At 35.3% G+C, this 25,264-nt stretch overlaps 3 protein-coding genes across 4 annotated transcripts; 2 read left to right on the forward strand and 1 right to left on the reverse strand.

Moving 5' to 3' along the window:
- The first annotated feature begins 291 nt into the window (after positions 1-291).
- Positions 292-19,868, forward strand: LOC106873065 (uncharacterized). The gene is made up of 3 exons (XM_052977789.2): positions 292-494; positions 5,127-7,128; positions 18,662-19,868. Exons 2-3 carry the CDS (start codon positions 5,478-5,480, stop codon positions 19,771-19,773), a joined length of 2,763 nt encoding a protein of 920 aa, XP_052833749.2. The 5' UTR covers positions 292-494; positions 5,127-5,477; the 3' UTR covers positions 19,774-19,868.
- Positions 12,472-16,143, reverse strand: LOC106873071 (uncharacterized). Of its 2 annotated transcripts, none has more exons than XM_089344527.1 (2): positions 15,774-16,143; positions 12,472-14,250 (listed from the first exon to the last, which is right to left on the reverse strand). In XM_089344527.1, the coding sequence occupies exon 2, from the start codon at positions 13,845-13,847 to the stop codon at positions 12,786-12,788; it is 1,062 nt and encodes a 353-aa protein (XP_089200653.1). In that variant the 5' UTR covers positions 13,848-14,250; positions 15,774-16,143; the 3' UTR covers positions 12,472-12,785. The 2 variants fall into 2 exon arrangements, with proteins under 2 accessions (XP_089200653.1, XP_089200652.1); XM_089344526.1 differs by having other exon boundaries at positions 15,291-16,143.
- Positions 19,869-19,989: 121 nt separating the features above from the next.
- LOC128251170 (uncharacterized) lies at positions 19,990-24,999 on the forward strand. The gene is made up of 2 exons (XM_052977686.2): positions 19,990-20,635; positions 22,537-24,999. Exon 2 carries the CDS (start codon positions 22,828-22,830, stop codon positions 23,917-23,919), a length of 1,092 nt encoding a protein of 363 aa, XP_052833646.1. The 5' UTR covers positions 19,990-20,635; positions 22,537-22,827; the 3' UTR covers positions 23,920-24,999.
- Positions 25,000-25,264: the final 265 nt, after the last annotated feature.

Consider the following 25,264-nt stretch of genomic DNA (forward strand, 5'->3'; position numbering starts at 1 on the left):
ACGCTGGACGAAATGCATAACGTTATTTCGTCTGCCACCACGTTCTGAGTTCAAATTCCGCCGAGGTCAACTTTGCCTTTCATCCTTTCGAAGTCGATTAAATTAGTTCCAGTTACGCACTAGGGTCGATATATTCGACTAAACCCCTTCCTTCAAATATGAGGCTTTGTGCTTCTAGTAGAAAGGATTATTAGTGTATTACACACACACACTCTCTCTCTCTCTCTCTCTCTCACACACACACCTTCTTTTGCAATATAGGGCTTGCAAAGGGGGGTAACAGGTGTCAAGTGACAGAAGTAGCGTGTATCAAAATATCGCATGCGCGCTATCCTACTTCCGTTTCTGACATGCGAATATTGTTGTTTGCTTGAAATTCTTTTTATCAACATTTAATACATTTATAATATTTATAATGCACATTAGTAATACATTTCTCAACCACTACACTCACGCTTGTAACAATTCTATCCTTTATAAAGAAGAACATTTCCGTAAGTATTAAACTTCGAAAATAGTTTTTAATTTTGTAGACGTTCGGTTTTGGCGCGTCGATTCTTTGTTTCTCTTCAATCTTTCATGAATGAAGATGTTTATAATTTGTGCGAGATTTGGTCACTGTCTCCGTACTACTTAAATACAGAGGTCCCGACGCATCTACATAACCCTAACTCGAAAGGCATAACTACAGGGTTTTACCACCCAGACTTTGGGAGGTCATAACTTTCAGAAAAATGAATATTTTTTAATGAAATTTTCTATGCATATAGTATTTACTATGTAGAATCCGGGACAATTTTCGGAAATTCCAACGGAGTCTACTTAAATTCCTCTTAACTTCCAGGAAAATGAATATTTTTCGTGAAATTTTCTACAAATAATACCTTGATGTATGTACATATCGTGCATGTAGGAATTTTGAAGGAAACAACTGCAGGTTATTTTTGAGAAGCGTTCCCCTCTCGGTGGTGTTTCGGAGCAAGTCGTCCATATTTGTTTAATTTTTCTCTATTATGTGCATCCGTAGATTTCTAGACAATAAAGAGAAACCGTCATAAGAAAACTTTCGTTCAAAATCACATGCACACGATTTTTTTTTTCTCAATAGAAGTAAATTCCAAAGTAAATGTTTCTAGTAGAGAAGTAGAAGAGAACAGGAGCAAAAATAGGAATATACACGCACGGTTAAATATAGAAACTATCACAGTGTCGCTTCCCGAAGAATTTTTAAATGTTAGCTTTCCGAAACTTTTTTTTCAATCTTGCAAAAACAGGAAGATTAAGAATAAACAGAAAAAGTACACAAATATATTTTACACACCTGTCGTATACGTCGGTTTTGTTTTTTTCACTTTAAAGGTGGATTAATCCCAACAAAATAACATAACAATCTTAGAATAATCGTGGACTATCATTCAATTAGGAAAAGCTGGAGACAACATTCAGTACTACTTAGGAAAAGCTGGAGACAACATTCAGTACTACTTAAGAAGAGTGAACCCTAGTCAGTGGATGCGCCTCTCTACGCTAGTCAGTGGACGGACGTACGCACGCACAAGTCAGTGGCATCCATGATATAAAAAAGAACCCTCTACATATGTAAATATGTGTAAACATACTCTTCAATATGCGTTTTGCATTTTCCCAGTAACATTCAACTGAGATGGTATGTACTGTAGTTACTGTATTCACTTTGAAATGGGAATACCGTGGTCCGACATCAGTTTGTTTTGCGACCAACGCAAAACGAAGGGAATTTTGTGTCGAAGGCAATCATTTGACCATGATTCCAACGGTCAAATTGTTCCCTTTTGCGTACGTGTGCACAACCCTAAAAGAGAATCATTTGAGCAGCGCAAATCATCGTGTGTTCGTGAAACTGAAAATGTGTACGCCACTTGAAGCTTGCTCTAGAGAAAATAAAGGATTTTTTTGAAAACAAACGGCATTATTGCCACCAGTAAAACGTGTGTTTGCACGCGTGATATGACTTTGAAGACGTCGGCCAGATCGGTGGATGGATTTGTGTAGCGATGCGGAAATTGTGAGGAAAATATTTCTATAAGGACAAAGACTTTTATGGAAAAGTCAAAGTTCTCCTTACAGAATATATTTCCCATTGTCTTCCATTTCATGTTCGAAGCACTTATATCTAATGCGGCTTTATATACCGGAGTAGATAACAAAACCGCAATCCAGTGGTATGAGTTTTGTCGAGAAGTGTGATCGGGGAAGATGCTTCAAGACAAAGCTCCGCTTGGTGGTCCAGGTCATGAAGTAGAAATAGATGAGTTTGCTCTTCAAAAGGAAGAGCAACGTAGGGAGGATAGGCCATCAAACCTGGGTTGTGGGGTGCTATGACACCACTGTGAAAAAAGTATTTCTACAGCATGTACTCAACAGAAGTGCAGCAACACTAGAAGCTGTGGTAATAGAAAATGTGTTGCCTGGTACTGTAATACATACAAACAAATGGGCCAGCTACAGGAACTTACAACAGCTGGGTTACATTCACGAACAGTTAACCATTCGCAGAATTTCGTGGACCCTGAAAATTGTGTTTGCACAAACCACATTAAGGCCTATTGGTCCCGTATCAAAAGACGGCTAAAGTATGCGACTCGATCATTGGGCGATATGAAATGGTCCCGTGTCGATGAATTGATGTATCGAAAAATGTATGGATTTACTGCAAAGACAAACTTCTAAAATTTCTATACATTTCTCAAACACATTGTGAAAATTTATCCCCCCTACAGTCCACTGGCGCGGCTTCCCCGAACACACTTCTCGACAAAACTCATATTTTTTGTAACTTTCCAAAAAAACTTTAATTTCACTGCAGGAAATTACTCTTTGTAGATAGGTGAGTAGATTGGGATCTTTCTGGTTTGACGGGCAACACTTGTTTTCTTAACGAAACACTTTCAAACTTGGGACACTGGTAGAATGTGTCATATAAAACAACTTCTTCTCTTAACCTTCTTAACAAAAAATTGTACATCGCAAGTTATTTCATGTTAAAGTTGTCGTATTTCTGTAATTTCAACCAATCACTGACGTCTATTCAGCTGAATACAGTTACTGCTGTTCGGTGTCAAGTGTTATTCCCTGTTTAATTATATCATTATTCCCTAGTAAGGGTTTTAGGGTTAGAGTTAAGGTTATGGCAAAAATAATCATAACCCTAATCGTAATCCTAAAACTAACCCGAACACTAACCCTAAAACCCTAAAGCTAAAACCAGTACAAACGATGTCATAAATAACAGTGACAAACGAAATATATACCACTGATAGTTGTTGACAACGGATAGTTTTTGTTGACAAACAACGGCACTAATTTTATTCAAGGGAAAAAATCCCGTAACACCGTTGTTTACATTCCACGGCGTAATTGTTTTCACCTCAATAGACGTCAGTGATTGGTTGAAATTACTGAAATACGACAATTTTTTTACATGAAATAACTTAGAATACAAAATTTTTTATCTGTTCTATAACACAAAATATACAAGTATTCAAAGTTTGAAAGTGTTTCGGTACCAAAAACACTACATAAAAAAATGTTTCTTTCATTATGTTATCGCGGTTTTGTGAGATTTGGCTGTTATTTCTAGCATGTGAATAGCTTGCTTGAAGGCCAAGGCCATAGAATCGTGAGGAGAGGGAATTTTTTTTTTTAATTGAAATTTTACAAACAATTTATTTTCAGCATCATAATCTCTATATTTTTGTGTGTATTTTGCAAAAAAAAAAAATTTCCAGTAAAAGTGAAAAATGAAGAAATGGAGAGGTGGGTGGGTGAATTGAAATTTTCTCCCCATAGAAATATATTCATGAAATGAACAATACAGGCATGCCTGTCTTGATTCCCTAATATGCCATCTCGAACTCTAAAGTGGTGAACCTGATGTTGGAGAAAAGCCAAAACATTTCTGATGTGGCAATACAGAGCATCATAACAGCGACATTTCTGTCCCCAGATTTGCACACTCAGGAAGTAACAGTGGCGCTGCTTTCAATAGCTGCTGTTTCTCATACTCTTCCAATCTTCTGTGTAACCCATGTCCAGGAAAACAGTGATGATGACAATGATAACATTCTGCAAAAGAAGTCCATGCTGAGAGAAACCCCTCCATAAATGAAATATAATTAAGTCATCTTATGATTTAAAAAGGCACCTTTTCCATGCTTGCCTGGCTCAGTCAGAATTCATAGAGGCAGAAGTTTGAGCGAGGTGTCCTTACTGTCACCTCCCAAGCAAGGTAATATTCATCCATGTCAAGACATGCTTTCATGGAAAATGGGAATCAAATGACATTTTGATGCTTGTTTACATCTATCATGGGATGTGGGAACAAGAACACACACACACACACGTGCGTAAAAGGATTCTTTCAGTTTTCATTTACCAGATCCACTCATAGAGCTTTGGTTGCACTGATGCTAAAGTATAAGGTGCTACACTGTGGGACTCAATCCCAAATCACACTTATTAAAAACTGTCAGGCCAGTTGTATTTTTTGTGAATGCTTGTTTTGTGTTTTTCTCATTTAATTGTCTTTTCTTCATTCATCAATGTTTATTTTTGTTGAATCTATCATAAAAGTTGTAGGTCCTGTGTAAACAACCTGATTATGATCATAGCTCTCTCTCTGTTATCACATGATCTGCTAGAAATAATAGCATATCTCCCTTTAATTTCACCTTTGAGAATATTGAAGACTATTGGATGATGTAGTCCTAGATATACAATGCTTGAGAGAAGGACAAAATGTTCATAGATGGAATGTCTTTAATCATATTTCTGCTCAGTTAGGGTTGTCTTCAGGCCAAACACCAATGTCATATTATATGTCTGGAGAAAGAAGATTGTTATTGTCCACTGTTTTCTAGTTTAATCTAAATAATATACAATGTGAAGGTGTAGCTGTGGTTTACAATTATGTAAGCTATACACGAGATTCTGTGATGTAAATTTTAAGACATTAAAAAGTACAGTTGTTCAGGTAAATGTTTATTTCTAAGATTTATCTCTATAGAAATGTTCTAAATTTTGCACTGTTGAATCTGTACTTTGAAAGCAGCTGCTATATCTAAACTGTTGTTTCTTTATTATTTCAGAATATCAGATGACATTGGCATAACAGACGATACATTCTCAATATTTATCATCTTTTGAAACGGAAAGAAAATGATATACAAAACAGATATACAACACTTTCTATGAATGTGCTGTGGTTTCTGTGAAATATTTGTTCTAATCTGATATTGTTACAAGATATTTGCACTTCACTGATTGGAGTACTAAGAAGATGAGTTTGTGTGCTGAGTAAACTTTGATACATCTACGTAAGTGTTGCTAGAGAAAGGAAGCAGTGGACAGAAATACAGAAGTGGAAGTATTTCTAAGATCAAACGATCAGAAGAAAAACAAGGAAAGTATATTTATAGTGTGATTTGAGAAGAAGAATAATGGAAAACAGTGAAAAGCTTAAAGAATTGATTTCCCATGAAGACAAGATAAAAGAGAGACGAAAGTTGTCATATGACTGTGATGTCTGTGGAAAATCATTCTCTCGAAAGGGCGACTTAACTAGACACAAAGGTATTCATACAGGTGAGAAACCATATCATTGTGATATCTGTGGTCAATCATTCTCTCGAAATAGCCACTTAAATGAACACAAACATAGTCATACAGGAGAGACTCCATATCATTGTGATATCTGTGGAAAATCATTCTCTCAAAATGGCAACTTAACTAGACACAAACGTATTCATACAGGTGAGAATCCATATCATTGTGATATCTGTGGTAAATCCTTCAATAAGAGTAATACTTTAACTAAACATAAACGTATTCACACAGGCGAAAAACCATTTCACTGTGATATTTGTGACAAATCATTCACTGTCAAAAGTGCTTTAACTTCACACAAACGTCATCATTCAGGAGAGAGGCCATATCAGTGTGATGTCTGTAACAAATCATTCACTCTCCGCAGTTCTTTAAATGAACACAAACGTATTCATACAGGAGAGAGACCATATCATTGTGATATCTGTGGTAAATCCTTCAATAAGAGTGATACTTTAACTAAACATAAACGTATTCACACAGGCGAAAAACCATTTCACTGTGAAATCTGTGGCAAATCATTCACTGAAAATGGCAGCTTAACTACACACAAACGTATCCATACAGGAGAGCGACCATATTGTGATATCTGTGGTAAATCATTCTCTAAAAGGAGTCACATAGCTATACATAAACGTATTCATACAGGCGAGAAGCCTTATCATTGTGATATCTGTGGTAAATCATTCACTGAAAATGGCAGCTTAACTACACACAAACGTATCCATACAGGAGAGCGACCATATTGTGATATCTGTGGTAAATCATTCTCTAAAAGGAGTCACATAGCTATACATAAACGTATTCATACAGGCGAGAAGCCTTATCATTGTGATATCTGTGGTAAATCATTCACTGAAAATGGCAGCTTAACTACACACAAACGTATCCATACAGGAGAGCGACCATATCATTGTGATATCTGTGGTAAATCATTCTCTAACAGTGGTCACTTAATTGTACATAAACGTAGTCATACAGGCGAGAAGCCTTATCATTGTGATATCTGTGGTAAATCATTCACTGTAAATAGTACTTTAACTAAACACAGAGGTCTTCATTCAGGAGACAAATCATATGATTGTGAAATCTGTGACAAATCATTCACTCTCCGCAGTTCTTTAACTGAACACAAACGTCTTCATTCAGGAGACAAGCCATATCATTGTGACATCTGTGACAAATCATTCGCTCTCCGCAGTTCTTTAACTGAACACAAACGTCTTCATTCAGGAGACAAGCCATATCATTGTGATGTCTGTGGTAAATCCTTCAATAAGAATAATACTTTAACTAAACATAAACGTATTCACACAGGCGAAAAACCATTTCACTGTGAAATCTGTGGTAACTCATTCTCTCAAAGAAGTCACTTATCTACACATATACGTATTCATACAGGAGAGAGACCATATCATTGTGATGTCTGTGGTAAATCCTTCAATAAGAGTAATACTTTAACTAAACATAAACGTATTCACACAGGCGAAAAACCACATCACTGAAATCTGTGGTAACTCATTCTCTCAAAGAAGTCACTTATCTACACATAAACGTATTCGTACAGGCGAAAAGCCATATCATTGTGATATCTGTGGCAAATTATTTAATGAAAGTGGTAAACTAATTATGCACAAACATATTCATGCAGGAGAGAGAGCATAACATTGTGATAAATCATTTATGCCATTCTCTATAAATAGTGACTTCCTAGACACAAGCACATTCACTCCAGAGAGAAATAATATCAAAGTGATGTCTACTAAATCATTGTCTGACCATTATGCCTTCACTTCATACAAAGGTGAAGCCATTTCACTGGTAAATCATTCAGTGAAAACAATAAATTAACTGCACACAAACGTTCATACAGGGGAGAAAGCAAAAAGGCTAGTTTGTATGGGTTCTTTTGTAATAAACATCCTTTTTTTTTTTTTTATATTACTGTGTTTCGTGTAATTAACATTACAATTCCAAAAATTTTGTTTTTGTTTTTAAACTTTCTTACAGCTCTATCTCTAGCTTCCATTCCCATTTCATTTCCCATGATGTAGGGGACCTCTATACTGAAATTACTCCTCCTGGCAACCTTACACCTGGCTCTTTGTTGAATATCACTTCCCTGATTTACTGTATACATTATTAAATTTTAACTACTTCACTCATTAAATGTTAACAGTTATGCCTTTTTAAGACACAGGAATGCAGTAAATTTGTCAAATATATAAACAATGACTTCCAGTTCAAAATGGAAGACACCACAAAAACACTTGTGGCATAACTATGGTTTAGGGCCCTACAACAAACTGTTTTCTTTTAACTTTCTGAAGAACTGTTTTTTAAATTAAACTTAGCTGATTTAAGTTTTCAAGGGTCTAGATTACAATTATCTTCATAAAATTAAGGAAAAAAGTTTTCCAAGGAGATTGAGATCCTTCTGAACTCCACCCTGTTTTTGTCAGGGTCATATGCTTGAAAAGAATTTAGCGACAGATAAACCTTTTATCAACATGGAGAAAGCTGTTGACAGGGTACCTCACTCCCTTATCTGGTAGTCAATGTGGAAGCTGGGAAGAGATGAGTGGTTGGTGAGTACCATACAAGCTATGTACTTGGATAATGTCAGTAAGGTAAAAGTTGGCAAAGAGTATAGCACTGAATTTAGTGTACAGGTAGGAGGCCACCAAGGATCATTTCTCAGCTCCCTCTTATTTATCATAGTTCTTCAGGCCATAACAGGAATTTAAGGCTGAATGCCCTTGGGAGCTCGTCTATGTCTGTGACCTTGTTCTTATAGCTAACTCTTTACTCGAGTCAGAACAAATTTTAAGTGCGGACACAACGCCTGGTATCAAGGTGCTTTGAGTTAATTTACGAAAGACCAAAGTCCTAGCAAGTAGGAAAGCAGACAAATTCCTAATCTCTTGAAGGAGATGTCCTTGATTGATATGTAGAAAATGTTTTGGCAGAAATTCCATACTGTGTGAGCTATGGAGAAAAGAGCTGAAACAGTATCACTGGAAGGTTAACAGAAAGGAATTTTTGTGTGTGACAGATGTGCTAGTATAATAAACATTAAGAATGTACAAGAAATAGACTTCTTCAAATGTCCAAAGTGTCGTTAGAAGTAGTAGCTTCTGTTACCTAGGCAACCAAGTTGGCAGTGGAAGACGATGCACTGCCAGCCAGGCAAAGTTCGGAGAGTTATTACCTTGTTTGGTATGAAAAGGGCCTCTCTCTCAGAGTTAAAGGTAGATTGTATAATGTCTGTGTATAACCAGCTACACTCTGTAGCAGAAAGTTGTGGGCTGTGTAATGCTTGAAAGAAAGAAATCCAGAATGTTTCGCTGGATGAGCAGTGTCAGTGTGCATGCATGACAGCATAAATGTTTTAAGAGAAAAATTGGGTATGAGGCATCAGATGTAGTTTGCAAGAGAGAAGATTGTGTTAGTATGGTTGTGTGATATGTGTGGATGAGGAAAACTGCATAAAGGAGTGCCTATCTCTAATTGTGGAGAGAACCTTTGGAAGAGGAAGATATGAGAGATAATCTTCAGATGTTGATTCTCACTGGGAAGATGACAAGGGACAGAGACATCTGGTGATTTGCTGCGCTTTGGAAGACACATCATGCTAAGTAAAACTGTGGCATACATACAACCAAGTCCTTATGGTCATGACACAACTTTTACCCCATGGCCCATTTTCCCCCACCTGCTGCTGGCCTCTTCATACTCCCTAATATTCTTACCCATACACTCACTATGCCCTCACATATCTACCATAGCTACACTCTAGTCACTCCAATTTCTCACACCATCCCTTGCTACAGTCACTTCCCCTCTGTACCTTATGGGTGTCTCCATGCATCTCTGTCACCAACTTCTGCTTTCTCTCTCACGCACACACTATATCTCATCTCTCTCTCTAGCATTCTTCTTTCTTTTTCTGCTGGGGTGTCCAATTGCCCTTTACTTTATTTAACATCTCAACATGCGTAAAACTACCTCCTTAAGTATCACTCCCTTTCCTAGTTACAGGGTTTTTGTCTAACAAGTTGCTTGGTGACCCTGCTGATGGTGGTGCTACATAAAGAGCATCCAAACTCTCTGTAAAGTGGTTGGCATTAAGAAAGGCATCCAGCTGTAGAAACCATGCCAAAGCAGGCAACAGGGCCAAGTGTAGTTCTCTGGGTGCCAGCTCCTGTCAAACCCATGAAAAGAAATTTGAAATCAGCTTCATTGTACACCCTATGAATTCAATTCACCCTTCTCAAGTCCTTCCCCAAATGTCCATCACTCTGGAGATGTATATAATTATTATTTATTTTATTATTACCGTTGTAATTAATTAAAACCCAAGAAGACATGGGACGAGGTGGTGAAGCATGATCTTTAGATGTTGAGTCGATCAAGACCTTTGACGAACTTACTGTGCTTAAGAAGACATGTCAAGTCAGGTGAAATTGTAGTCGTGGCCAGTGGTTTTGACATGTAAAAGACACCCACTACACTCTTGGGGTGTTTAGCATTAGAAAAGGCATCCAGAATTACTCTGAAGGATCATAAGGGAAGCTTCCTAACTAACCCCAAAGTTAGACTTATATGCCCCAGAAAATCTGACATAGGTATATTAAGTTTTTCTAAAATCTGTAAAAGATCTCAGAATTTTGAACCTCCCTTTAGGCCTTTTTTTCGATGCCCTTTAAACCTTTCAGCATCCCCTCTTATATACGTATTTATCTATATTTGTATGTATGCATGAGAATGAGAGACAGACAGACAGAAGGAGAGAGAAATGGTATATCTACCATTTCATGCCACACTGAATATTTTCCCCTTAACTTATGGAAATTTTATATAATATTAATGAAATTTTGAAGAAATAAATTTTCCAGACATATTTAGTAATATGATAATAACATTGAAAATGAACAAAAATTAAGTAAAAGAAGAAAAATATCAATTTATTGAAGGTTGCTGTTCCAAATCGATGACGATGTGACCTGTGTAAATGTTTAAAAAGCTTAGATTGAAAAACAAAAATTGTTTTTAAGTTTTCTCATCGTTATTTTTTTCTATAATAAAATGTGTGAAAAATCTCAAGCTTTACTGAGATATTCCAACTTTATGTGAGCCTACAATTCCGAAAGTCTGTCTGTCTACCTACATACATACATAAATATGTGTGTGTGTCTGTGTGTATACGCATAGATATAGATATTTGCGTACACATACAGATTTATATAATGTATATATACATATATATTTGTATCTATATATATGCATAAACATATACACACAAACCAATCTCTGTTTGTGTTAATGATATCTTCTTCCATTCTTCCATGTTTCATGAAACAGTTCATCGAAATAAAAATTACTTTACACAAACTGAAGCAGCGTTCATTTTACTCAGTTATAGGTTCCAAGTCTTCTCAATTTGATGTATTTACTTTGAAATCGTAAATAAGCTGTATAGGTTTTATACTCATGAAAAAAAAAACAATTCCTTTGAAATGAGAAGGAACAAAATTTGACAAATTCTGTAAAAAAAGAAAAACAAGATAAAATGCTTACCTTTATTGTTTGTTGCATCTTGTCTCGTTTACTTTTCGAAGTTTTGAGAAGATGTCGTCTGCGCTGAAAGTCACTAGCACATATTACATCCTATTCCTTCCCAAATGACCCCCACCCCAAAACTACTTCCATCCCTGCCCACACTATTTCAATCAATTACCACCTTTCTATGCATCCAACCACAGCTCTCTCTCTCTCTCTCTCTCCTTCCCTTATCTGCACCCTCCCATATCTAGCATCATGACCTGTTATCTACCCTATACATTTCCCTGTTATAGCCTATTATCTACCCTATACATTTCCCTCTCCACTCATCCTACACCTTGCAAATCATTCTCTTTTATTCTCCTCCCTGAGCTACTCCTATTTTCTCCCACCTTCCACATACAAGTATTTCCACCCTTACCCTTATTCATCACTCCCTACATTAAACTCTACCAGCTCATTCTCCCTAACATTCTTATTAAAAACCCACCCTCTCATCCCTTCCCACCATCCATGTATTCTCTTATGCTCACCTTCTTTCTCCTTCAGAGTCTGCTCTAGTACCCCATCATTACCTTCCTCTTATTTCCTCTATAGCAAGACATCTGTGCTTGTCTCTCTATCAGACTTCAGACTTTCAAAACCTGGCATACAGTATCCACCTCCACCATCCTCTCCAAAATACTTCTTAGTAGTAGAAGCCTTTTCTTTTTTTCTGTTCTCTTCTGTTTTGCAAGTTACATAGCAACCTCACAAGTCTCTATAGCATGAAAAAAAGCACAAAGTACATTCTATATTGTTGTTGATGTTAAAAAGGGTATCCAGTTGTAGAAATCATGTCAACGATATAGTACTGCAGCTCACCAGTTCCTTGTCAAACTGTCCAGCCCATGCCAGCATGGAAAGCAGATGTTAAATGATAACAACAATGTTTCTTATCATAGAAGCAAGGTAATACTTCCTTTTATAATTTCTGTATTTATTGCTAACACAATAACTGCACAGTGATATCACTTCAATTTGCAACTATTTACCTACAATGATAAAATAAACATACTCATAATATATATATATATATATATATATATGCATTGATGTTCTGAAAAAAATTGATTCATGAGGAGTCATGATGAATAAAGCCTATAACCATATTCACTAGTTGTTGCTTGTCTATATTTCACTTCTTTTTCTGAAGTAATTGATGCTTATTATCCCTGAAAATATTTTCTTCCTTGATAAGGTTTCAAAACAACAAATTCAAAGTCTAGAAGAAATTACTTTTATTAAAAATACTACATTGGTATGTTATCTCACCAATGTATACATGGTTGTAGTGATATAAAATATAGTGTTGGGAGGCTGTTATCAAACTCCTTTCTTATCTAAAAACATTTGTAGTTATAGATGTCTTTATTCTTACTTTTTGTAAAAGAAATTTTGAGAGTAAATCATGTCCTGGCATACTGTAAGAAGTAAATAAAAAGGGGTTGGCATCAGTAAATCTCAAACAACCTAAAAAATGGGAGACATATTGAGTGGATTTGTTATTGGCATGGCTAAAAGGCACACGGTTACCCTTATACATGAGTAGATATGTGTTTATTTAACTTACGACTTTCAGAGAAAGATTTACCACAGATATCACAATGATATGGCTTCTCTCCTGTATGAATGCGTTTGTGTAAAGTTAAAGCACTACTTACAGAGAATGATTTACTACAGATATCACAGACATACGGCTTTTCACCTGTATGGATACGTTTGTGAGAAATTAAGTTACTACTTGCAGAGAATGATTTACCACAGATATCACAGTGATGTGGCTTGTCACCTGTATGAATATGTTTGTGAGAAGTTAAGTTATAACTTTGTGAGAATGATTTGCCACAGACATCACATTGAAATGGCTTCTCACCTGTATGAATAACTTTGTGCCTAGTTAAATCACTGTTTGCAGAGAAAGATTTACCACAGATATCACAGTGAAATGGCTTCTCTCCTGTATGAATATGCTTGTGTTTACTCAAGTAACTACTTACAGAGAATGATTTACCACAGATATCACACTGATATGGCTTTTTTACAGTATGAATGCGTTTGTGTTTGGTTAAAACACTACTTTCAGAGAATGATTTACTACAGATATCACAGCTATATGGCTTCTCCCCTGAATGAATACGTTTGTGAGAAGTCAAGTGATAACTTCGAGAGAATAATTTACCACAGTCATCACAGTGATATGGCTTCTCTCCCGTATGAACACGTTTGTGTGTAATTAAGACAGCACTTTGAGAGAATGATTTACCACAGATATCACAGTGATATGGCTTCTCCCCAGTATGAATACGAATGTGCTTATTTAAGTCAATATTTTGAGAAAATGATTTGTCACAGACATTACAGTGATATGGTTTCTCTCCTGTATGAATACGTATATGTATTGTCAGGGCAGTACTTCCAGAGAAAGATTTACCACAGACATCACAACAATATGGTTTCTCTCCTGTATGAATATGTTTGTGTTTAGTCAAGTTATCTTTTAGAGAGAATGTCTTATCACAGTCATAGGACAAATTACTTGTTTCTTTCATCATGTCTTCAGGTAATATCAATTCCTCAAGTTTCTCACATTTTTCCATAATTTTTCTTTTCAAATCTCTCTCTCTCTCTCTCTCTATTTATACATATATGTGTGTGTGTATATATATATATATATATATATTTCTTTAGTTTGTTCTTATAGTTATGCCTTGCCAATATTTCAATCACTGTATTTCTGTTCAGTGTTACCTTTGTCTTAGAACTCCTTTCTCAATTTATCTAATTTTAATTTGCACACAAATTCATTTTGTAGACACTCCAGTCAGAAATGCATGGGAATTTCAGTAATAATCACAGGTCAGAGCATATATTGCACTGGAATGCTATCATAAGTTTATAAAAATGGTATTATATATCTGCTTTCGATAGCATTTTCTTTGTCTTCAAAACATGATAAATATTGAGAATGTATCTTCACTTATCCCAATGTCATTTGATATTCTGAAATTATTAAAAAAAACACAGTGTAAGATGCAGAAGCTACTTAAAAATTACAGATTCAACACATATATACATATTATACACATATATAAAGAGTGAGAAAGAGAGTGGTAAATATATAGAGTGGGTAAAAGTTAAATAACATAACTTACTTTAGCATTTTTGTAGACATTTATGGAGTCCAGTGTGTTGGCTCTATGTGCTACCTTTTCTTTATACCAGAGGTCATTGTTCACATAGATATTTCACAACTTAACCAAATCAATTGCTATTTAGCATTAATTTCTCACTGTTGGTCCAGTGAATTTATTCAGCTGAATACACTTCATTGATTAGATGAAATTACCGAAATACAAGTTTAACACGAAATAACTTTGAAAATATAAACTTTTCTCAACACCACTAAGAGTAAAAGATGTTTTATATGACACATTCTACCAGTGTCCGAAGTTTGAAAGTGTTTAGTTACAAAAAATTAATTTCTCGATGTGCCGTTCAAAGGGAAAAGATCCCCGTTGTGTTACTAGTACCGTATTTTTCTAAGCCACATGAAGGGCAAATACGTTCCTTATGCAAGAGCCCATGGCGTCTGCACCAATCAATTGCTTTTTCATTATCCATTAAATTAATAATCAAATCCGAACAATTTATGCTACTCACTGATGGAAAATTCATATTGAAATTGTAAATGTTAACATTAAATATAAACAAAATGAAAGTAAATCATATTGAAGCTAAAAACGAAACTAAATCATATTTAAGCGGTCACGCATAAGCGAAACAAAACAAAACCATATTTAAGGTAAAAACGAAAGTAAATCAAATTTAAGCTGCCATGCTTAAAATAAAAGCGCCACCAAATCTCGCACAAATCATAGATATCTCTCTTCTATAGCTAGAAATAGCAGCTAAATCTTGCACAAATCATAAACATGTCTCACCCATAAAAGAGAAACGAGACAAAGAGTCACCACGTCAAAAACTGAACGTCTACAATATTTAAGATAAAAGATGTAGTATTTTCATTGTTTAATACTCACGGAAAAATTTCATAAAGGATAACGTTCTTATAAGTGCATTTGTAATAGCTGAGAAATGTATTACAAATGTATTAAAAGTTAATGAGAGGTAATTCGTTCCACCAACAATTAAACAAATGTCAAGATGGAAAAGGAAATGTATCTAGTGCGCATGCGTTTGTGTTACAAGAACCACGGCAGCTCACTCTTGTTACTGTTTTTCTTGGGCTGATAACTTGTAGGAAGGCATACGAAAAACGTCAGACGTATAAAATATTTTTAAAAGTTTTAATATCTATTTTATTTAATTTTCCACTTCAGCATCGTTTTTCAGTCCATTTTGGATACTTTCAAAAATCCATAGTGATACCCATTACCATTTAATCAGATGTCATAAATACACAGAAAGATTTCAATTGGAATAGAATGCTACATAAAGGGAGATAACAAGTCTTATTCGCTGAAAGTATTACATATGAAAATGCGCATGCGCAATACACGTACCTTCGTTTCTTGGCATCAGATTAGAAATGTTCGTCGCATGAATTTCTCTTCATCTCCTTTTAATTCATATCTCAACCAACACACACACAGTTTATAGTAACGCTGTCCATATCAATAATTCACGTAAGTATTAAACAACGAAAATCTTCTATCTTAAACATTGTAGACGTTCGGTTTTTGACATGTTGATTCTTTGTGTCTCTTCTGTCTTTTATGGAAGAGAGATATCCCTGATTTGGCTGCTATTTCTAGCTATGGAAAAGAGATGTCCATGATTTGTACGAGATTTGGCTGCTGTCTCTAGCTGCAAAAGAGAGATGTCTATGATTTATGCAAGATTTGGCTGCTATTGCAAGCTATAGAAGAGCGATGCCCATGATTTGTGCGAGATTTGGTTGCTATTTTTGGATATGGATGAGAGATGTTTATTATTTATACGAGCTTTGGCCGCTATTTCTAGCTCTGAATGAGAGATGTCCATCATTTATGCGAGATATGGCTGCTATTGCTGATTATAGAAGAGAGATGTGTATTATTTGCACGAGATTTGGCTACTATTTCTAGCTATGGAAGAGATGTCTTTGATTTGTGTGAGATTTGGCTGCTATTTCTAGCTATGGAAGAGAGATATATATTATTCGCACGAGATTTGGCTGCTATTTCTAGCTATGGAAGAGAGATATATATTATTCGCACGAGATTTGGCTGCTATTTCTAGCTATGGATGAGTGATGTATATTATTCGCACGAGATTTGGCTGCTATTTCTAGCTATGGAAGAGAGATATATATTATTCGCACGAGATTTGGCTGCTATTTCTAGCTATGGAAGAGAGATATATATTATTCGCACGAGATTTGGCTGCTATTTCTAGCTATGGATGAGTGATGTATATTATTCGCACGAGATTTGGCTGCTATTTCTAGCTATGGAAGAGAGATGTCTATGATTTGTGCGAGATTTGACTTATTTCCATTGTTGCACAAACTACCAAGGCAGTTGGTGAGTATGTCACGAGTGGAAGAGAGAAGAAAGAGCCAGGCAGTCTGGTTTATTATCACAACTTGTAAGATGATGTTTAAGTTAATTATATATGTATCTTCGTGCTATTCATTTTATTTCCTGCCAGCGTTATTAGATTAGGATTTGAAATGGGAATAAAAGCACAAGAATTCAAACGAAGATAACGAAAACATAAAGCAATTAAGTATTTGATATGAGTGCAACATACACTTATTTAAAATTAAAGAAAAGAAAGAACGCTAATAGGAATTCAGTTATACCAGGGGATGGTGGTTACAATTCTGAGGGTGGGAGATAATATTACCTAGATTCTGTCAGATGATTATGTGATTCTGCTAAAAAGACGAGGAAACAAGTTGAAATTTTGAACAAATAAAGTTTGGATATATACATTTTTGAAGAACAAGTTTCATTCCCTTGTTTAATTCCCCACATGGTGAACTTGCAAGGCAAAAATTGTCCCAAAAAATGATTTTTTTCACCAAGAACCATTTTCAGAGACCTCTGAATATATTATGCCTTGTACATAATCAGTATTTTTGTCATAGACACAGTTCTCAAATTGAAGAAACTTATTAAAGTTTTGCTTATATTAGATAGAAGATCCTTGAATGTTGACTTTTTTTTAATTTCCACCCATGAAAAGGCCAATAATTCAAAAATGAAGGAAGATGGAACAATTCTGGTAGCAGATTCTTATTTCAGTTTACCTGGAGTAGCCAATTTCAGTGAAATACTATGATTAGTTTAGATATTCAGCACCAAAATATGTATAAATTGACATTTTTGCAGAACATATGTTTGAAACCCTTAGGAATTCAACCGTAAAATTATGCATGTGTTCCTTATGCATTTAGAGGTATTACCTTATGCATGTAGAGGTATTACACCTGAGTTGGTCAGGTGGAAAATTTTTTTAACTTTGTTTGAATTCATATGGAATGAGCCCGTTGTGATCATAGCTCTCTATGTGGCCACACTATCTATTTGAAATATTAGCTATAAATATTAAAGATGTAGTTCTAGATATACAGAGCTACAGAAAAAACAGGATGATCATGGATGGAATGTCTTTAATCATATGTATACTGAACCATAGCTACTCTGAACAACTTCAGATTATATTTCTTGAGAGAAAGGAATGTTATTAACCACTCTTCTCTAGTTTAATCGAAATAATATTACACAGTGTGAAGGTTTAGCTGTTGTTTACAAATATCGAAGCTAAACACAAGATTCTGTGATGTAAATTATAAATTAAAAAGCTCAGTCATTCAGGTGAATGTTTATTTCTAAAGTTTATCTTTATAGAAATGCAAATTTTCCTCTGTTGAATCTGTATTTTTAAAGTAACCTCTATATCTTACATTGCTGTTCCTTTATTATTTCAGAATATCAGATGACATTGGCAGAACAGAAGATATGTTCTCAACATTTATCATCTTTTAAAAACTGAAGGAAATTTTATACAGAGCAGATATATAAAACTGGTAGATACCCTAAGAAATATTTGCTCAAAAAAATGCTGAGATTATTAGCAAAATTTCTGATCATCACTGATAGGAATGTCTACAAGATGAGTTTATGTGCTGAGTAATCTTGGATAAATTTACATAGGTGTTGCTATAGGTGACATTGGGTAGAAATACGGGAGTGGAAGTATTTGTAGAAATAAAAGATAACAAAAGCAAGAAGAATATATATACATTGTGATTTGAGAAGAAAAATAATAGAGACGCCTAAAGAAATGATTTCCCATGAAGGCATGATGAAAGATATGAGAAAGATGTCATATGACTGTGATGTCTGTAGGAAGTCTTTCTCTCAAAAATGTAACCTAACTACGCACAAATATATTCATACAGGAGAGAAACCATATCAATGTGATATCTGTGGTAAATCATTTTCTCAGTGTAGTACTTTGACTTCACACAAGCGTACTCATACAGGAGAGAAGCCATATCACTGTGATATCTGTGGTAAATCATTCACTCAAAGTGGTAAATTGATTGCACACAAACGTTTTCATTCAGGAGAGAAGCCATATCATTGTGATATTTGTGGTAAATCATTCTCGCAAGGTAATACCTTGACTTCTCACAAACGTACTCATACAGGAGAGAAGCCATATGACTGTGATATCTGTGGTAAATCATTCTCGCAGAGTAATACCTTGACTTCACACAAACGTACTCATACAGGAGAAAAGCCATATCATTGTGATATCTGTGGTAAATCATTCATTCAAAGTGGTAGATTAATTGCACACAAACGTACTCATACAGGAGAGAAGCCATATCATTGTGATATCTGTGGTAAATCATTCATTCAAAATGGTAAATTAACTGCACACATACGTATTCATACAGGAGAAAAGCCATATCATTGTGATATCTGTGGCAAATCATTTTCTAGCAGTAGTGAGGTATCTGCACACAAACGTCTTCATTCAGGAGAGAAACCATATCACTGTGATATTTGTAGTAAACCATTCCCTCGAAAAAGTGCTTTATCTGCACATGTACGTATTCATACAGGAGAAAAGCCATATCATTGTGATATCTGTGGTAAATCATTCTCTCAAAATAGTGACTTAACAAAACACAAACGTCTTCATTCAGGAGAGAAGCCATATCACTGTGATGTCTGTGGTAAATCATTCTCTGATAGTAGTCATTTAACTGCACATGTACGTATTCATACAGGAGAGAGACCATATCACTGTGATATCTGTGGTAAATCATTCACACAAAATAATGACTTAACTAAACACAGACGTCTTCATTCAGGAGAAAGACCATATCAGTGTGATATTTGTGGTAAATCATTCTCTCAAAGTTATAGTGTAACTTCACACAAACGTACTCATACAGGAGAGAAGCCATATTATTGTAATGTCTGTGGTAAATCATTTACTAAATGTAGTAATTTAACTGCGCACAAATGTATTCAGAGAGAAGAGAAAGGAAAAGTGTAGTTTGTATGGTTTCTTCTGTTGACTTCTTTTTCTTAATATTTCCTGTTTTTCATATAAAGGAAATTACAATTCTGAAAATAAAGTATTTCCAAAAATTCCAGTTTTTTATTTTGTCTTTCATACCTTTTCACACAAGCCTCACTTCCTTGCTCCTTTCATTTCTCATGATGGAGGGAGCTCTATACTGAAACTTCCCCTCCGTCAACCCTACACATTGTTCTTTGTTGAGTACCACTTCCCCAATTTACTATATATTTATTTTTTTTATTAGATTTTAAATGCTTCTCAAAATATGTTAATGATAGCAACTGTACCCCTTCTTGTTGACTCCACTATATATAGATATATATACACACACACATGAAGAAACATTCTAGAGCTAAGCGCTGTATGGACATGAAACCCAGGGTAGCCCCATAGACCGGCCATAACTATCTATGCGTGTGTGTGTGTGTATGATTTATGCGAGATATGGTTGCTATTTCTAGCGATATTATTGTTTTTACGTCCTTGTAATGTATAGGCTCGACAAAAAGAAACCGAAAGAACAAGTACCAGGCTTAAAAAGAAAAAATGCTGGGGCCGATTCATTCGACTAAAAATTCTTCCAGGCAGTGCCCCAGCATGGCCACAGTTTAATGGCAAAAAGGTAAAAGATACATACAGACAGTATAAAGATAAAGGGGAATAACACGAATTAGTTGACGGAAATATTTCATAAGAAATGCGCATGCGCACTATTAGTACTCGTATTTCATCTTAACGTCAGAATGTTCGACGAAGGGTCATCACTTTACCGCTGATAATACGTTTCTGAACTACCAGACATAGTTATAAGATCTCTAACCTATAAAACATTTTCGTAAGTATTGAACATCGAAAATGTTTCACCTTCTAACACTGGAGACGTTCAGTTTTTGACGACTCGATTCTTTGTGTTTCTCTCGTTTGTTTTGGATGGGAGATGTCCATGATTTATGCGAGATATGGTTGCTATTTCTAGCAAGGCAATAAAGGAAAAAAAGGAGAAACAGAAAGAAAAACCCCTCTCAGATGAGAGTGAGGAGTATCTGAAGAAAAATTTTTAAATATCAACTAGTTTATGGTTGGGAGTCAACAGTTAACTTAAAATAACGGCACTCAGCTTCCGCCATGGCCTCAAGACAAATCCAATTTCGAACCTCCTAATACCCCCGATTATGGTCCCATGGATTATTATGTATGGGGCGCAGTTGAGAAAGACACTAATCTCTCTGCCTGCAAAACTAAGACCGATTTGATGGCAAAGATCAAGGAGGTGTTGCAAGATTTTCCTAGGGACACAGTAAGGGAAGTGTGTATCTGGTTTCGAAGCTCGCTTGAGGCCATTCTGGAAACCGAGGGCGGCTACTTTGAGTGAACTGTCATCTCCCAGCCATAAGTTAGTTAATATATATATTTTTTAATTTTAAAAGCAAATACATTTATTTTTGGATGAGAAATTTTTATGCGAACTGTCAAATTTATACCCGGAAACCCGGCGCAGGTAAAGAATACGTACACCATCCGTTTTCGGCGTAACAAGAACCCTAAACACCGAGTGTATGTATTCTTTACTTTCGCTGGAAACCCTATATAGCTGATATAGTGTTTCTAAGGTTGTGAACAATTGTAAAAAATGTATTTGTTCTGAAAGTCAAAAATACAGTAAAAACACCTTGTTCTGCTCCCCTTCACCATATATATATATATATATATATATATATATATATATATATATATATATATAATGCATATGACTGCATATCTGTATTCACATTGTGTGATAGTTTCAAATGAGTATCACTGTCCTGCAATAGAGAATTATTATGTTGCTAGGAAACAAGTGAGGTTTTGACCCATTCGAGCATGGAAAGGTGAACAGTGAAGTGATGACAAAATTGTGCAAAAGATCTCCCTGTTAAGAAAAGCTGGTTTATAAATTATGTATAATTGTCATCATTATTATCATTTGAACAGCCACTTTTCTATGCTTGCTTGGTTCAGACAGAATTTTTACCACCTGATACCCTTCTTGTCGCTAATCTCTGTTTCTAAGCAAAACGTATTTCCCCATATCAGGAGATGTTTCCATGGAAGATTGAAAACAAAATAATTTGGTGATGTTTGTTTATGAAATTCATTCACAAGACATAGGTTTACCTTGGTCTATAGTAGAAGAGACTTGCCCAAGTTGCCACACAGTGGGACTGAACCCAAAACGTCTTGACCACACAGCCACACCAGTCATATTTTTTGTTAATATTGATTAGCCTTGAGCAACCTCAAGGTTAAACAATTGCATTTCAGGAGAAAAAAGAATGTTATGATCCACTAATCTGTGATTTGATCTAAATGTTACACAATATGAAGGAATAGCTACAGGTTACAAATGTATAGGCAAAACACAAGATCCTGTGATGTAAATTTTTAATAAATTTAAAAGTTTTGGTTCTTTAGGTAAATATTTATTTCTAACGTAGCTTGGATAACAGACAGAGTCAACAACTATTGAAAAAGTTGCAAGACACAACAAAAATTTTAGAAAAATAAATAAGTGAATGAGTGGAAACTTTACCAGTGAATGTGTTAAATTATAAGGCACTAAAAGAAAATGATTCTCTCCAGACACAATAGAATTTATTTCTAAAGTTTGTCTCTAAAGAAATGTAAATTTTCCAATGTTGAATCCGTATTTTTAAAGCAGCCTCTTTATCTTAGACTGTTGTTTCTTTATTATTTCAGGATATCAAATGACATTGGCATAACAGACGATACATTCTCAGTATTTATCATCTTTTGAAGACCAAAGGAAAATATTATGCAGAGCAAATATATAACACAGTTACTATAAGTCTTCAGCAGAATTCCTTTGAAATATTTGCTCTGATCTGTAATTATTAGCAACATTCTCTGCATCATAGTCTGCAGTGAAGAGTTGATGAGTCAACATGTTTTTAACATAAATTGACAAAAGAAATTCTGTGGTAGGAGCCTTTGTAAGGAATAAATCATCAGAACAAAGAAGGAAAATATATGCATTTTGATTTCAGAAGAATAATAATGGAAAACAGTGAGATATTTAAGAAATTGATTTTTCCTGAAAGCATGGTAAAAGAGAAAAGGGAATTTCCCTATGACTGTGATATCTGTAAAAAGTCCTTCTCTCAGAAAGGTCACCTAAATACTCACAAATGTACTCATAAGAAGGAGAAACCATATCACTGTAACATCTGTGATAAATCATTCACTGGAAGTATTGACTTAACTAGGCACATACGTGTTCATACAGGGGAGAAGCCATATCAGTGTGATATCTGTGGTAAATCATTCTCTCAAAGTATCGTCTTAACTACACACATACGTATTCATACAGGAGAGAAGCCATATCATTGTGATATCTGTGGCAAGTCATTCTCTCGAAGTTATCACGTCACTTCTCACAAACGTATTCATTCAGGAGAGAAGCCATATTGCTGTGATATTTGTGGTAAATCATTTAGTAAAAGTAGTAACTTAGCTGTACACAGGCATATTCATACAGTAGAGAAGCAATATCATTGTGATATTTGTGGTAAATTATTCTCTCAACGAAGTGTCTTGACTAAACACAAGCATATTCATACAGGAGAGCAACCATTTCACTGTGATAACTCATCCTCTGTAAGTAATCACTTAGCTAATTACAAAAGTATTCACACAGAGGAAAAGAGATATCTCTGTGATATTTGTGGTACGTCATTCTCTAATTGTAGTGCATTAACTAGACACAACCATACTCATACAGGGAAGAAGCCACTTCACTGTGATATCTGTGGTAAATCATTCTGCAGAAGTAGTGACTTTACTAAACACAAACGTATTCATTCAGGCGAGAAGCCATATCACTGTGATATTTGTGGTAAATCATTCTCTCAAGGTAATAACTTAACTGAACACAAACGTATTCACACAGGAGAGAAACCATATCACTGTGATATCTGTGGTAAATCATTCTCTACAAGTTGTACCTTGACTTCTCACAAACGTATTCACACAGGGGAAAAGCCATATCACTGTGATATTTGTGGTAAATCATTCTCTCAGAATAGTAACTTAAGTAAACACAAACGTATTCATACAGGATAGACAGCATACCATTGTGATATTTGTGGTAAATCATTCTGTGAAAGTCATCTGTTAGCTAAATACAAACATACAGGAGAGAAGCCATACCATCATGCTACCTGTAGTAAATCATTCTCTAACAGTAGTGACTTAACTGAATACAAATGTTTTCATACAGGAGGGAAGCTGTGTTATCTGTGCTAAATTATTGTTTGACAGTCATGCTTTGACTTCATACAAATGTACACACAGAGGAGAGAAACCCTATCACTGTGGTATCTTTGTTAAATCATTCTCTGTCAATAGTGCTTTAGCTACAACACAAACGTATTCATACAGAAGAGAAACCATATAATTTTATTGTCTGTTATAAATCATTCTCTGAAAGTTGTAAGTTAACTAGACATGGAGATGATCACAGATCTTCCTCCATGTTTAGCAGTCTGGATCAAATGCTTCTTTTGGCTGTCTCCACACGTATACTCGGCCAGTGGTCGAAAATAAGGTAAAGAATGACTTGTTCAAGAAAATAATATTCTTCCACTGCTCTAGGGAGCGACTTGTGTTTTCAGGTGCTGGTGCCACTTAAAAAGTGCCCATGCACTTTTTAAAGCAGCCGTGCTAGTGCTGTGTAAACACACCCATGCCAGTGGCATATAAAAAGCACAACTTAAGTAGTTGGCAGTAGGGAGGGCATCCAGTCATAGAAACCATGCCACAACAGACAATTGTCTGCACAGCTCTGTCAAACAGTTTGTTAGCATGAAGTGGGTGCTCTCTGTCATTGTACTAGCACCAGAGGCGTGTACATGTGAATGTAGAGAACACTCAGTAAACCAAAGTGTCTAAACAAAGGAGAATCGCAGTGTGTAATGACAGCAGAGAGACCAGAAATGGTTTGTTGATCTGTGCTGTTATCTCTCAAATGATGATAAATCCTCGTGTATACAAAGAATAACAAGAAGCAACTTTATTCTTAATATGTTCTGGTATATTTGAATATTGAATATGCTAATCGATTACAATTTGGTAATTATGATACTTCTTCTACAACTGAAGATAATTTTAATAAATAAAGAATTTATGTATTATGCTATTTCATACTTGTCTTTTGTCTACATTGTTCATATAAATGCCAGTACCAGGCAGAGGGGGTTTCCAGCAGTAAAAAAGATTAAATCAATTTTAATGCAGGATATTACACTTTGAAATGCACTGTAAGACTTCATGGCAGTACACACAAGTCCAGGCAAGGGACAAATGAGATAATAATTGGGTAGGTGTGCAACACATACCAAAGCAGGGTACATTGAGAGATACAAGCAGAGATAAATCAATTTTAATGCAAGATGTTACACTTTGAAAT

The sequence above is a fragment of the Octopus bimaculoides genome, chromosome 28 (assembly GCF_046866305.1).
Source record: "Octopus bimaculoides isolate indiv1 chromosome 28, ASM4686630v1, whole genome shotgun sequence".
Lineage (NCBI taxonomy): Eukaryota > Metazoa > Mollusca > Cephalopoda > Octopoda > Octopodidae > Octopus > Octopus bimaculoides.